A 14293-nucleotide genomic window follows, 5' to 3' on the forward strand; every position below is an offset into this window, starting at 1 on the left:
TTTATAAATCATTTGGTTGAAGATGTTGTCTCTTTCCTCATCGTATCCATTGATGCACTTTAATGACTGATGCCACTTGTGTGCTGCTATATGTTGTCTCATGGTGCCCTCTGGACATGTTATCTACATATTGTTTGTCCTATTACAAGCTGATACGACCAACCAGACACACTCAATAGAATCATGTGCTCTGCTTTATCAAATTAATCTGGTTTGATCTGCCACTAGCCATAATTTACCCTGCCTTCAGTTACAATGTGACAGTTTGCATCACAAACTTTGATTTCTTGTCCAGGAAAACATCACATAGTAGCTAAAAGCAAACATTTGGCATTTGCCATATCAGATCTTTCCGTCCCATAATGAGACATTTTTCTCGTCGTCCTCTCTTTATCCTCTCCTCCAAATGTTATTTCCTCAAATGCCACTCCTTTTCACTATGTTCTATTGTGCTTTGCCCGTTTTACATCCATTCAACATATAAGAGCAGTGATCAGGGGGAGCATGCTTAAGGGTGTAGGAGAGTTGGGGGCTCCCAACAAAGGAATAACCAGATCTGCCCTGAGGGTCTCCTACTTACAATAATATAAACATATTATGCATAAGGGGCAGATTGAGTGACTGGGTGACATAATGATATAATCTTAATAAGGCGTCGACTCGCACACACACACATGTATGCGCACAAAAGGCCCCTGGTCTTTATTCCCTGTCCCATCCACCTACACCCTGATAGAGATCGCTTCAATTAACCCCGTCATCCCCTGCAGCACGGGTAGCCAGATTATGCAGAATAGGTGTGTGTGTGTGTGTGTGTGTGTGTGTGTGTGTGTGTGTGTGTGTGTGTGTGTGTGTGTGTGTGTGTGTGTGTGTGTGTGTGTGTGTGTGTGTGTGTGTGTGTGTGTGTGTGTGTACGGCTGGGACAGAGTATACCCAGATGTGTTAATTGAAACCTGTTTGGCTGACTGGGGAAGGAGGTGTGCACGATTGACTCATTCATTCATTTACACATAGACCATCACAGACGCACACACTTCTTACACACCTACACACACACACACACACACACACACACACACACACACACACACACACACACACACACACACACTACCCTAACCCTAGAGGAAAGGTATTATTGAATAGAGACCATGGGATGTCCCCTCTCACACAGGCCTGTACGATGCTCTGCTAAACTCTCCCTGTCAGTCATCATATGTATGTGTGGGCTGAACAGAAGCACATAAGGGTAATAAGATATTCTCTGGTTATCCACATGAAACCAGAATAGATGGAGGGAAATATAGAAAATGACACCAACACAGTGATCTATGGGTTTTCTGATTGGTTGTGTTAGAAATCGGCACAAATGACAAAAACTCTGCAAATGGCTTTTGTTTTTGAACAGTCATTTGCATAATACGTGTGTGTCTGTTTTTCAGGTACCTGATAACGCAGTAATGGCCTTGGTTCCCAAGCAAGTTACAGCCTACAATTCAGTAAACAACTCCACTGTGTCTCGAACCTCTGCAAGTAAATATGGTAAGCCGAGCTGCTTCTGTACATCATCAAGTTTCAGCAGTATCTGTGTCAGAGAACACACCAGGCACACTACATGTATGAAACACAAGTCTTACAAATAATCTGAGTGATTTAAATCAATCAAATCACAGATGTTGAATAAAATATCCAATATGTGTCTGTAAAATGCAAGATTACACGGGCGTGGGGTAGTTTAAAACTATCTGATCCAACAGCAGTGGCTGCATCCACAGGACTCTGCACGACAACACTGACAGACAAGACACACTTTTAGAGTAGTTGAAAGGATTTAAAAAACATAACAAGAGAAGAAATAGACATTTCATCTATTGTCCCGGCCTCTTGAGACTCCAAAGTGCGTCCTCTCATCCTCCCGTGTGTGCCTGTGTGCTTCCCGCCTGTCCGTCTGCTCCACGTCTCCTTGAACCTGAGAAACCATCAAGTTAGTTGCTGATCAAAGGGCCAGCCTCACTGGCCACAAACACTTCAGACACATCAAATGCGGTTCCTCATTATTAGCATCGCCTCATCTCCATACGGCCTCACCTCGCTACCCCCGGCTCCAAATTAGTCCAGATAGGACAAGGTGAGAGGCGCAACAGAAAAGGAGGGAGGAGGCCAGGAATATCTCCCCACACTATTTTTTTTAGTTTTTTATAAAGGGATTGACTTCAAACGTAAAGTGTGATCCACTTTACAACTAATGTGGTACTTGAGTGACTTTGAACTCTCTGTGAGTACAATGGCCAGATAGTGAAGAAAGAGACAAGGCTGAATTTAATATAGCTGCTGAGAAGGGGGAGTTAGAGTGGCGCAGGAGAGAAAGTTGTGGAGAAAAGTACAGAGATTAAGACAAACACTGTGACGTGTTGAGTCAGACAGCGAAAGGAGAAACTTCTGTGTCTTTGATGTCATGTTTCCATCAAAAAAAAAACACAAAGAGAAGAAATAACACCTCCTTTGTGAGGATCAGAATAGAATCCTACCAGAAATCTCTCTCCTGTGTATCCCCGACTCTGCATCGCCCTCAGCTTTCTAACTTCTTGAATAAATCATTAACCCAAAATGAAAGTATTACCCACTCTCCCGTTCTATAAAGACCCGGCTCACATCCCCTTGTACTCGCACAACCACAAAAACGGCACCATTGATATCACTCGTGTCCAGAGTCCTGCAGAGAATACTTGACAGAAGCCTTCTAACACAAGCTACAGTTAAATATTGCTCACTATAGGAGAGCACTCTCAGTTAATTGTACTGCAGGTAAATTTGAGCAGTCGACACACACGCACGTCTCCATCTGTCTCTTATTCCCTGCACTCGCTCCCCCGTACACTCCTCCCGCTTTTCTCTCTGGACAAATTGATTTCTGCGACGGTGAAAAACACTCCCCTCTCTAAACCGCACCCACTGATCAATGCTTTTCACACTGTGTAAACATTCATTGAGCCATGTGTTGGGAAATGTCATCGCCACTCCGGCCATTGGGTGGGCCATACATATTTCATCTCTTCTGACACCTGTTCGATTTTGTGTCAGCCTCCGATGCCAGGCCTAGGAGAAGAAGCCATGAAAAATTAACCATGCACACTTTCTAAAAGTTTCATATCCAATCTCACAAGACCTGCAAATTGAAAGCCACACGCAAAAAAAACAAAAACTGTTGCTTTCCTCGTCTCTTTGGTGAAGGGACAGATTTGTACTTCTAGTCGTTTAAAGAAAATGTGTTTGTGTTTTGTTGAAGTCTGATTGTTGTTTTCTGTTCGCTTTCTTCTTGGTTTGAATGTGTCTTGTTTCTTCTTGGTGTCTAATGATACTTCTCTTTCTACTGAAGACAGGGACAACCCAACTAAATCCAGCTTTTTAGTTTCAGCATACAGTCTACAGATCTTTATAGGTGTATATAAAATGCTAATGAGATACATTCACAACATATATCTTAGTAAGAAGTTACAACCCAGTGGAAGCTTAACGGACGCTACATATGTACTAAATGAACTAATGCGTGTTGTTCTTCACAGAGAACATGATCAAGTACACAGGAAGCCCCGACAGCCTGCGCTCCCGTACTCCTATGATCACTCCTGACTTGGAGAGCGGCGTCAAGGTTTGGCACCTGGTGAAGAACCATGAGCACGGAGACCAGAAGGAGGGCGACCGCGGCAGCAAGATGGTCTCCGAGATCTACCTGACACGACTTCTGGCTACCAAGGTGAGCCATCGGGGTTTTAGAACATCCCTGGTCATGTTGGAAATGATTTCTCCTGCTACAGTCACTCTGTATTAGGATCCGTTGCATTCTGCAGGGTGCACGAGTTACATTCTCTGTCCCAAGATTTCAACAACTGTTTGTTGAAACTATTACTTTTCTTGAGGCAGTTCAGCAGGTGAAAGGCTAAAAGGTCATTGTAACGTTCACCCTGTGTTACCATGACTCGCTTTATTTATATATTCATATTTACTTTGGATGAGTCATCTCAGTAGGAAATATTATTCAAATGTATTCATCTATGCCCTCAATAGAGAAAGAGAAAATAGTTTCTGTTTGTTTTCTCTTTTCATTGGTGTTGCGTTGACACAGCAGCATATCAAAAAGGGTAAAGATCCATGAAGCTAGCGAAGGAATATCTGTAATAAAAAAAATTTATAAAGGCAAAAATAGAAAAGGCTATAAAATGAGTTTTTTTGAATGTGCCTTCTTAAAAAAAAAGAAAAAAAAAAGTTAATTTGGTTTGGAAGGAAATGTGACTTTGATTCAACAGCTGGATGCAAATATCCAATCAACTCTTAAATCACCTTCTTTCTCTTTCCCTTTTCCCATCAAGACGTCCTTTCTATCAGACAAAGACAGAGGCGTAAACACAAAGAGAGGCTACGATCAGACTGTAATGTTTGGATTCAGGAACATTTCAGTTTGTTTTTGATCCCCTTTGTGTAGCAGTTCACATAGAAGTGAGCACTGTGTGTTTAAAGTAAATACACAGTGGCAGGAGTCTGAAATAGAGTGCCTCACACACACACAGACACACACACACACACACACGGGAAGAAAACAAAAGTGAATAAAAACATCCATTCTTGAATGTCTTGCACTGATAAGCAGACCACCTGAAACTCAGGTCACAAGCAACACTTATCAGTGAGGCGTGTTTGTGCAGGTCGAAGTTATCTTTAAATGAGCACCTCCAGATATTATGCAAACACGTCTACATTGTTTTGTTTGTTTCACTTCCCTATTCTCTCCATCACTGTAACTGTAACAGCATAACGCTTAATGCTAAATCATATTGTTACCCTAACACAACTGTAGAGGAGTCAAAAAGTCAGCAGACACAGTTGTGCCAATATCTATTTATACATTTTAATTCTAAGAGAAGGAATGTGTTATTTCTTCTTCATTAAGTTACAGTCATTAGACCTCACAGTGCAGTTAAATGACGCTTATGAGGGGAAGAAATGTAGTGAAACACCTCAGGCAAATCAGACATGTGACACTACTGAACACTTCCCTCTGTTTATACTTTGGAGAACTAATGACTATGCAGATGTGTGGGCAGATGAGCAACATCCGGTGATTAATTAAAGCATATGACTGAGACGGAGACAACAACAGGGCGAGAGAGGTACGCCAGTGCCTGTGCAACAGGAAATGACCGGTAACATATGAAATAAACAAACAAAGTGTGTAACAGGAGGCGGGAGCAGCAGTCACCCTGACACATACTGTATATCCCTTCCACACGTGTCCACGTCACCTCTCGGCCTCTGTGAGCCGCTCTATTTCCCCGCCATTATCCCATTCCAGAGTGCAGGAAGGAGGCTTTTGACTGCAGACAGCACATCATCTTTCCAGATGGATTGTCTTTGTGAAATAACCAGTTAATCTTGGCCGGTCATCTCTCTTGGTGAGGAATGATTGGGCAGACAGGCAGTGTAATTGACTGCGTTTGGCTTTCACCTTGCCAATAAATACCTCTCCCTGGCAACGCGACTGACGTCTCCCATATTAGCTCCATCAGTGTCAGTCTGACTGAGTGTGGGTACGGGGGCGTGTTCACGGGGCACTGGGAAGGATTGCGTTTTCTTTCCTCACTTGTGCACTCCAGTGTGTGTGTGTGTCCATTTCTCCCTCTTGTGAACCCTTTCTTCATCTCTCTATTTCTGTTTCAGCCATATCCCAGCCTTCTGATTGTTTGCTTTCCTCTTATTTCAATGTGGAGGCAGATGGCATCCAAACATCCAGATGACACATTGTGTTTAGAGTGCGGTCTAATGACAGGGTAGATGTTTGTGGGGGGGGGGGGGATGTGTTGGCAGTTTGAGCTCCACCAGGGAACAAGAGAACCCTGTGATGACAGTGTTGATGCATAAGTCCCTCTTGAGATGGAGGATGACGTAAAATGTCACAGCCTCAGCACTTGTAGGCACACACACAGGTTTTGGTATCCACACACACAAAATGTTAGGTCTTCCCTCGCCGGCTAATGCAGACTGTCACTTGGAAGACACATGGGCTTGATATAGAGATATGTAATTCCATCTTCATAGAAAAACGATAAGCTGTCGGAAATGTGGGCCACATTAGAATTATAGCCGTGATTGTCGGACTAACAGGATTCTGTCTTCCCTCTTCTCTTCTACCTCTCTTGACTCCGTGATTCGGTCACCCGCTCCAACCCAAATTGGATTTTTATTTGCCAGTGCCTGTACACACCTCGTCTGCCACACTCAATGGCCTCTTTTCCTGATAGGAAACCTCTATCGTTTCGTTTCCATCCCTCACTCTCGCCTTTTCCTGTGCATCCCATCAGCTCATTCTTTACAAGAGGATTAGATTCTCTCACTCTGTCTCTCCTCTCTTCTCCTCCTCCTCTTTAAAGTCGCCAACATTAAATCAAATTAGGGTCAATGGTGCAGTGTGGGAGCTAATCCAGCAACATAAAGAGGCTTAGGAGATGCGCCTCCTGTTCCCAGATATTATTAAAAGTCAGCTGCGAAATAACAATTTCCCTCATCAAAGCTGCAAGCAGATTTAGGGGGCAGGTCTGTGAGATAGGACTCAGACACATAAACATCGGCGCTTGGGGACAAAGTGACATGCACTGCACAACTCGCACAGGGAAAAATATACACAAGTCAAACCAATTTGTCTGTCAACTTTAGGCATTGGTATGTTGCAAAATGTATCAGAGACAATATACAAAACTGGAGCTTTTTATGGTACTGTATAAGTCACTTGCTTGTCCTTGTTACTTCCTGTGTAGATGTGGATACTAAAATGCCTTTCTAGAAGTTTAGAACAACACATGTGAAAACTTTAATGCACGGGGTATAGGCTGTATTAACCAGTGAATTTCCCCCATAATGTAATTGAATGAAAAAACAACAGGCTTTGTTTAACCTGTTTTCCATCTCTCCTCTTTAGGGTACGTTACAGAAGTTTGTGGATGACCTGTTTGAAACCATCTTTAGCACGGCCCACCGAGGCAGTGCCCTGCCGCTGGCCATCAAGTACATGTTTGACTTCCTGGACGAGCAGGCCGACAAACACAACATCCATGACCCGCATGTCCGACACACATGGAAGAGCAACTGGTGAGTTGAGCAGGTTTAGCATCCGCACCTGCAAACACAGAAACATGCATACACTCAAGGACATAATGGCCTCTGGTCAGGAACGCTTCAGGAACTGCTGAGGCAGGTACTTGGATGTTAGACGGACGCAAAATTGATTTCATTATTTGTACACCAGTGTGGTGCCTTTGGCTCCATGCATGGCCTTTTCACTGTAGACACAATCAGTACATGTTGGCACACTTCACATGGCATTGCCCTGGTATTGCCCTGCGTCAGTGCCAAGCTTCACCCCACGCCTCTTCCCTTTCCTAATATCCATTAACCACAGGGGTGAGTAATCTTCATTAAAGCCAACCACAAGGGGCTAATCCAATTGGCTGCCAAGACTCTATCTATTATCAGGGATAACTGGGCCAAAAAGCACCCGTCACTGTGGAAATCTCTATAGCGACAAATGTACGCTCCCAGGTGAAGGAAGCACAGCTCTAAATTAATATCTGCTAATTAATTTAGACCATACTGACCTCTGTGAGCCCACCTTAAGAGGTTGGTAGGGGTTCAATAACCAGCAGTGCACCAGAATGCAGTAAGGAGAGAATTGAAAAGGTGAAGAAAAGGAAGTGAACTCAGTGGGCGTTAAACGCACACTAATATCTCATTAGCCTCCTGGCCTCTGCCAAGATCCCAGCATGCATCACTCAGCCCTTGGGCTGAGTGATGCAAGGCTCAGGGGAACCATGGAGATGGTGGATAAATTGATGTGCATCAAGGGACAAATAGAGAGAAGCAGGGAGGAATGGATAGGGAGAAGCTAAAGAAGGGGGAGAAATATTATTTACTTTACGCAATGGTCCTAATTTTGGTCCCTTTCCTGCGTCTGCATTATTGGGCCATTTGCAGTGTGTGTTAAGTGTTTTCTGAGAGCTCAACGGGTCGCTTTTACATTAGACTTTTAATGGAATGGGCTCTCACTAGAGGGCTCAGAACGAATAGCAATTTATCATAACACACCATCACAAAAAGCTACTTAGATTGCACACAACAGTTTGTGCTGATGCCATCACAGATATCTTCTCTGTGTGGGACGTGCATATGCCTGTGTGCTTACCCGTAACCTTTAATCGTCTCAAAAGAGTGCAATCTTGCCTTTAACAAAAGCATTCATTTTGTCTGATGGTAGAGAATAATAAAGCCAGTGCCCCTCCCATGCTGGGCCCCTGTCCCATTAAACCTACCAGGCCCATCGTCATCATACACGCCATTAACTTTAACCCATCACAGCAGCCAGAGCCCCTACACCCCTCTACACCCCTCTACCACCCCCCCCCCCCCCCCTTCAGGGTTTCCCCACCTTCAGAGCTCAACTGTACATCCCTTATGCTAGATTATCTATCAACCTGTATTATTACAAGTCTGCTTCTTGCATCATGATATCATGAATCTGTAAATGGCCTACTAACCAACAACATTATAAGAAGCTTTATGAAGAGAAGGTTTGATTTGCATCGCCCAAACTGAAATTAGACTGGGAACTGTTTTTTATATGTGTAATATCTGATAACAGTGTGGAAATGTTTTACATTTCTATAATAGCTGATACAACTATTTTCTATCGGCGAGCTTCTGCACACTCTAAGACCTGAAAGAGACCCAAAGATGGTCTCCAGGATCTATTCCAGAGCAGGAAATTATCTGTGACCCTTTACAATCCAAGGTCATCCCTCACAACAGTCTAGCAATAGCAATAGCACTAACGCTACACCTGCCTGTGTCTCTTGAATGTCATTCAGGCTACCTTATTCATATCAAGCCGTTTTAAATGTGCAAGTTAAAACTCAGTTAAAATGTTAGTTGTTTGTGTGACAGAGCTGTCATGTGTAGTGTGTGTACAGTAAGTTTGTGCATGCATGAGTCACTGGCTCTAAGAGCATCTCCAGATGGTATCTTTTGGATTAGCGGCAGTGTGTCAGCGTCTCCTCTCAGCCTTACTCTTCTGTATTTGGTGTGTGTGTGTGTGTGTGTGTGTGTGTGTTTCGTGCCGCGATGCAATAGACAGAATTTTAATTATTGTGCAAAATTGGCACACACTGCTCTTTTCTGCATGCAGATAACCACCTATCTGCTGCCATACTTTAATCCCAGCCCACTCAGATTGTTGATGGAATCACTAGGAGTTTTAGGGTTGAGCAATCTGGACTCAGTAAAGTTGTACAGTGTTATTTACAAAGTTTCACTTTAAGCCTTTTATACAGACATAAAGCTTGTTCAGTAAAGATCACAACTTGCCATCGACATGAAGGTTGTGCCTTCTTTGCCTATGGAGATCCAACTGGAACATTGCCCAGTCAGGTCACCTTTATAAAGCTGTTAAGTCGACCCCTAGGTCGCTGCATGAAGAAAGGTCAGGCTTGGTCAGTTCCCTGACTGTGCTGTAATGCCTCGGATCACAACATCTGTGACCGAAGCAACTTCATCAGGCCGTCTGCAGGACTGGGACAACGAGCTTCAGAGGCTCACTGGCTCGGTGTGCCAGAAGTGTCAATCAGTGCAAACATGCTACTGAAAGACTTGGAGACTTTGTTGGTGTGGATGTACTTGTGTGTTTCCTTCTGTTGTCATTTGCAGCACAGTGCCTGTCAAACTATTTAGAACTAGGCCTGGTGAACAGTGAATAGAGCTTACAGTAGTGTGGTTGTTTTTCTGCTTGACAATTAGAAAGTGTTGTCGGTAGCGGTTGGTAACCTTTCCTTCTTGGGGAAATGAGGATTAGCAGCATTTTCAATGGGCTGACGCTCCGTAGTACCGCATAAGTACTCTGATCCATGAAAGAGATTTGCCTATACCAAACACTAGTCAATATATGATTCCTATTAGAGTAATAAGTAATCACTTTTCTTAAATCCATTTGAATTTACAGCACGTTGTAGTATTAAATTGATGGGCAGGAAAATAGTCTTTTAATAAAAGGGCTTCTTCTGACTCCGCCAGCGTAATTCCTCTAGGATAAGAGATGCCCTTGATCTTGGCAGCTGATATTTAGCCTAATCCCCGACCAAAAGGACGGATCATGGCCATCATTCAGATTCTTAAAACAGCTCAGCATGAGTTAACTGCAGAAACTTTCTGTGCTTTGCCTATTTTTCACACAATATGTAGATTTTATTATGGCGATCATTTTGAATGCACACGTCATGTAGAGCACCTCATCATCTTAGTGTCCACTGCGCCACTCAAACAGCACATACCTCAAAGCACAGGGCAGCTGGGGCAGATTGTCAACAATCAAGGCGGCACAGCAGCGGCGTTAATATCCCTTTTGATCCCTGCACCTAATCCCACGAGATTCTTTGCTTTTGATTAATTTTGAAGTCATAACTGCAGAGTTTCTCCTTCTTCTGAGTCCAAATCCTCTTGTTAGATTACACATCTGAATGGCTTTGTGGGTGGTTGTGTTAGGGTAAATGCTTAGTAGGATGGTAGGGGAGCACCGGTGCTATTTAAATGATTGCTTTTCAGCCTTTGATATTGTGCCATACAGAGAAACTGCTATGCAGGTCAGACTACAGTGTCCTTCCTGTTTGATTTTTGCCACATCAGCTCAAAGTGCATAGCCCAGAGAATAGTAAAGACACTATATAGAGATCCAAGTAACACTCAGCGGTTTCTTAATACCACCGGAGCTCTTTCACTGCAACACACAGATAGAACTGGCCCTATATCTATTCATGTTGGCAGAAACAAGCCCAGCAAATAAACAGACTTGTATATTTATATTATTCTGGACAGGCACAAAATAGGGCCCACTTGCACAAACAAGGCAATATGAACTGTGTCACTGTGCGGCCCCCAGCGAGGTCCCCTGGACACTGCTGGAAAGAACGAGAGCCAGCCACCACCTGGTTTTAAAGATAAAGGCTTTATTGAATTGAGCACACACATCAAATAGAGCACATCGGCCACAGCAGGGCCTGTGTACTAGCTCTGCAAAGTGAATGAATCCTCGTCCCCCTTCTGGCGCATAATAATATGTTCATGTGCCTGCCTGGCTGTAGCCAATATAAAAATGGCATTTAGAGACTTAATCTCAGAGCAGTTCACCCGGACACAGACTGTTGTTTTACTTTACACTCTTTGATCCTGTTTGCATGGCTATTTGAGCGTTCTGTCACTGAGATAGTAACTGAACAATAAATGCAAAAGACATTTGAATAATAACATGCATGAAATGACATAAGTATTTTGTCCCATTAGCGCTTTTTTAATAGATGACATTTTGTTACAAGTTCAGTTTAGGTAAAACAACCCACAACATCAGCATTTCTTATTGTAAGATTTAAGGAACACTCCACTGAATGGAGAAGGTCTGCAGCACACATATATACCATTATTAAACTTGTGTAATCAGAACCAGTGTGCCACTAAAATACTTTGTTCTCCTTTCTCCACCTCCCTGCAGCCTACCTCTGCGTTTCTGGGTGAATGTGATCAAGAACCCCCAGTTTGTGTTTGACATACATAAGAGCAGCATCACGGATGCCTGTCTGTCTGTGGTGGCCCAGACCTTCATGGACTCCTGCTCCACCTCAGAACACCGCCTTGGGAAGGACTCACCCTCCAACAAGCTGCTTTATGCCAAGGACATTCCCAGCTACAAGAGCTGGGTGGAGAGGTGAGCTGTTATGAATGTGCACACCAAACACTGGATGATTGAAGAGAGGAAGTGTGCGTGTGTGTAGGGTGGGCTCTTATGTGAGCAAAAACATCAGAAAACCTGCATTAGCCATGTTTCATTCCAACACACACTGTAGCTCTATGATCTATGGGTCATGAAACACAATCCAAATTACAACACAGTGGGAATGGATGGGGGGGGGGGGGGGGGGGGGGGTGTGTGTGTGTGTGTGTGTGTGTGTGTGTGTGTGTGTGTGTGTGTGTGTGTGTGTGTGTGTGTGTGTGTGTGTGTGTGTGTGTGTGTGTGTGTGTGTGTGTGTGTGTGTGTGTGTGTGTGTGTGTGTGTGTGTGTGTGTGTGTAACATATTTGAGAATAGCAGGTAGTAGAAGCTGGTCATTTGTTCAAATGAAAGTTTTATTACATTTATTTGTCAGCAGGAGAGGCGAAGAGGTCCTGAATAAAAGATGGGGTAGTATGAAGCGGTTCAGATTATTTGTGTGTCGGTAGCTTTGTCACAAGGCAAAAGCCTCAGGACCAGAATATGTGTGCGCTGCTTGAATGGGTGGAACCAAATGAGGAGCTTCAGGCTCAGGACCGTACTCATTAGTCCTGTTTGTGTCTGTGGTCTCCCATAAATACACATAAGTGTGAGGAAATCGTGAGGGTCCTCTGCTGATTCATACATGGATATGTGTGGATACTATTACTAGAAAGATTATCATTGTGGAGAGAATACAGCACAAGCAGAAAGTAAGCCTGTACAGGTTCAATCTACTGCTTTATATTAACTTCCTTCTAATAAATGTTAGTTAATAGGTAAAAAGGCCGCTTATGAGATGCTTATAAGAAACTTGTTAACTGCTTAAGAACATTAATAAGAGCCATAAGGGTTTCTTATAACTTTATAATATAGCATTACAAACACCTGTTAAGTAATTAAGAATACTACGCACTACATGTTTTCAAGTTTGATCGAATGTGATGACACATAATGTATAAGAACAATGTTTTAGCAATGAAGCAAAAAAACATGCTCTTTAGGCAGCTCTTTGAAAATGGTATTATTACAGTTCCATTTACATACCAACGACATCCTGAATACATGATATCTAACATTTTGTCTTTTATCTTCAATGTCTGTGAAGATTTATTGTGCTGCAAAAAGCATAGTTAAGTTTCTTTGAAGTGCTTATAAAGTCTTATACAGTCTTATTAATGCAATAATGTTAATAAAGGCCTTACCACCTGTTAACTAACCCTAAGTACAAAGTATCTGAGACACACATACTTGTGTTGATAGCTGTAAAAAGAAACATCCCACTGCACTCGTGTCATTAACTTGCCTTTATTGCAAGTTTGGTGGAGCAATAGTGTCAGCACCCCACAGTGGAAAAGCCTCAGTAATATAGTAGTGACTGAGTACTAGTGCCGCTTCACTCTGCTGTCCAACCGTGCCAAAGTAGGGGTCATGCCAGGGAAAGGATTTAAAAGGCGGAGGCTGCAGCTATGAAAGAAGACAGCAAAGGGAAGTGGGCAAAGACAGAAGAGACCTCTCTATCCTTTATGCCACAGCCTAATTGTCAGGATAGGACGTCGTTACCTGGAGAGCAGACTAATGGCAGGAAATCTCTGCTGCTGCTTCTTCAGAGCTTCTCTGTAGGGACAGAACACACGTCGACATTGAGCTTTTACTATGCTGCAGTCGAACTACGAAGAAAAAGTCTTAAAATGCTGATAAATTATATAAGGAAATAACTGCACAGTTATGCATATTCAGCAGTTTCGGTGGGGTTCTTGTATATATTTGGGGTTTGGAGTGCAGTTGGGCAAAGCCATGGTATCCCACAGAGCTTTTTACTTGCTACAGTATGTAGATGTTATTAATTTGGGGCTGTGAAGTGAAGCCGGCTAGTGAGATATTGACACTTGCCTTGAATTTGATGTGGGAATTGACGGTCTCCAGACAATGGCAAATCCATCACGGCTGTCATAACATTTCTTGTTTACAAGAGTGTTTGCATATGGATCAGTGCATTTGCAAAGCTAACGATTTATAGCTCTTTCTCTTCTTAAAGACGGCCCTTTTTGCAACTATGCAATAAAGATTTAAGATTGTCAGTTGAAAAATATTAGGGTTTTATGGATGAGAGCGCAGCGGTCTACACCTGACCACGATGGCCGGCTGTATCGATTAAAAGTGAATTTGTCCCGTCAGACTGCCAGCTTGTAGCGGACATGCATGAAAACATAGCAAGTTTATTATTTCACTTTAATGAGGCTAATACTGGAAATAAGCTCAACACTTTTTCAAAAGCAAAGGGTTTTAGTTCACTTTCGATGACGCATTATAAAATGCTTAAAGCGCTTCATAATTATTACTCAGTGACATGTTTTGTTGTTGCAAGGATCATAGTGTATTATAATGTGATGTTGCTCTAAGTGGTCATTGGGTGCTTTAGATTTGCTTTAAGTAAAGAAGTTCCTGAAGTATACTTAATAAAT

At 42.9% G+C, this 14293-nt stretch overlaps 1 protein-coding gene and 1 long non-coding RNA gene across 6 annotated transcripts in view; one reads left to right on the plus strand and one right to left on the minus strand.

Moving 5' to 3' along the window:
* Window positions 1-14293, plus strand: part of plxna4 (plexin A4) — a 220144-nt gene that overhangs the window by 201357 nt on the left and 4494 nt on the right. For both annotated transcript variants that reach the window (XM_029461735.1, XM_029461734.1), the window contains exons 27-30: window positions 1443-1542; window positions 3564-3754; window positions 6968-7137; window positions 11576-11788. In XM_029461735.1, the coding sequence (XP_029317595.1) occupies window positions 1443-1542; window positions 3564-3754; window positions 6968-7137; window positions 11576-11788 (674 nt within the window). The remainder of the gene's footprint in view (window positions 1-1442; window positions 1543-3563; window positions 3755-6967; window positions 7138-11575; window positions 11789-14293) is intronic.
* The window catches only part of LOC115028190 (uncharacterized), a 70860-nt gene continuing 69626 nt past the window's right edge, over window positions 13060-14293 (minus strand). For 2 of the 4 annotated variants that reach the window (XR_003834536.1, XR_003834533.1), the window contains exon 7: window positions 13060-13445. This is a non-coding gene — a long non-coding RNA (uncharacterized LOC115028190). The remainder of the gene's footprint in view (window positions 13446-14293) is intronic. The other 2 variants (XR_003834537.1, XR_003834535.1) reach the window with 2 other exon arrangements.

This window comes from Cottoperca gobio, chromosome 23 (genome assembly GCF_900634415.1).
Source record: "Cottoperca gobio chromosome 23, fCotGob3.1, whole genome shotgun sequence".
NCBI classification, from domain to species: domain Eukaryota; kingdom Metazoa; phylum Chordata; class Actinopteri; order Perciformes; family Bovichtidae; genus Cottoperca; species Cottoperca gobio.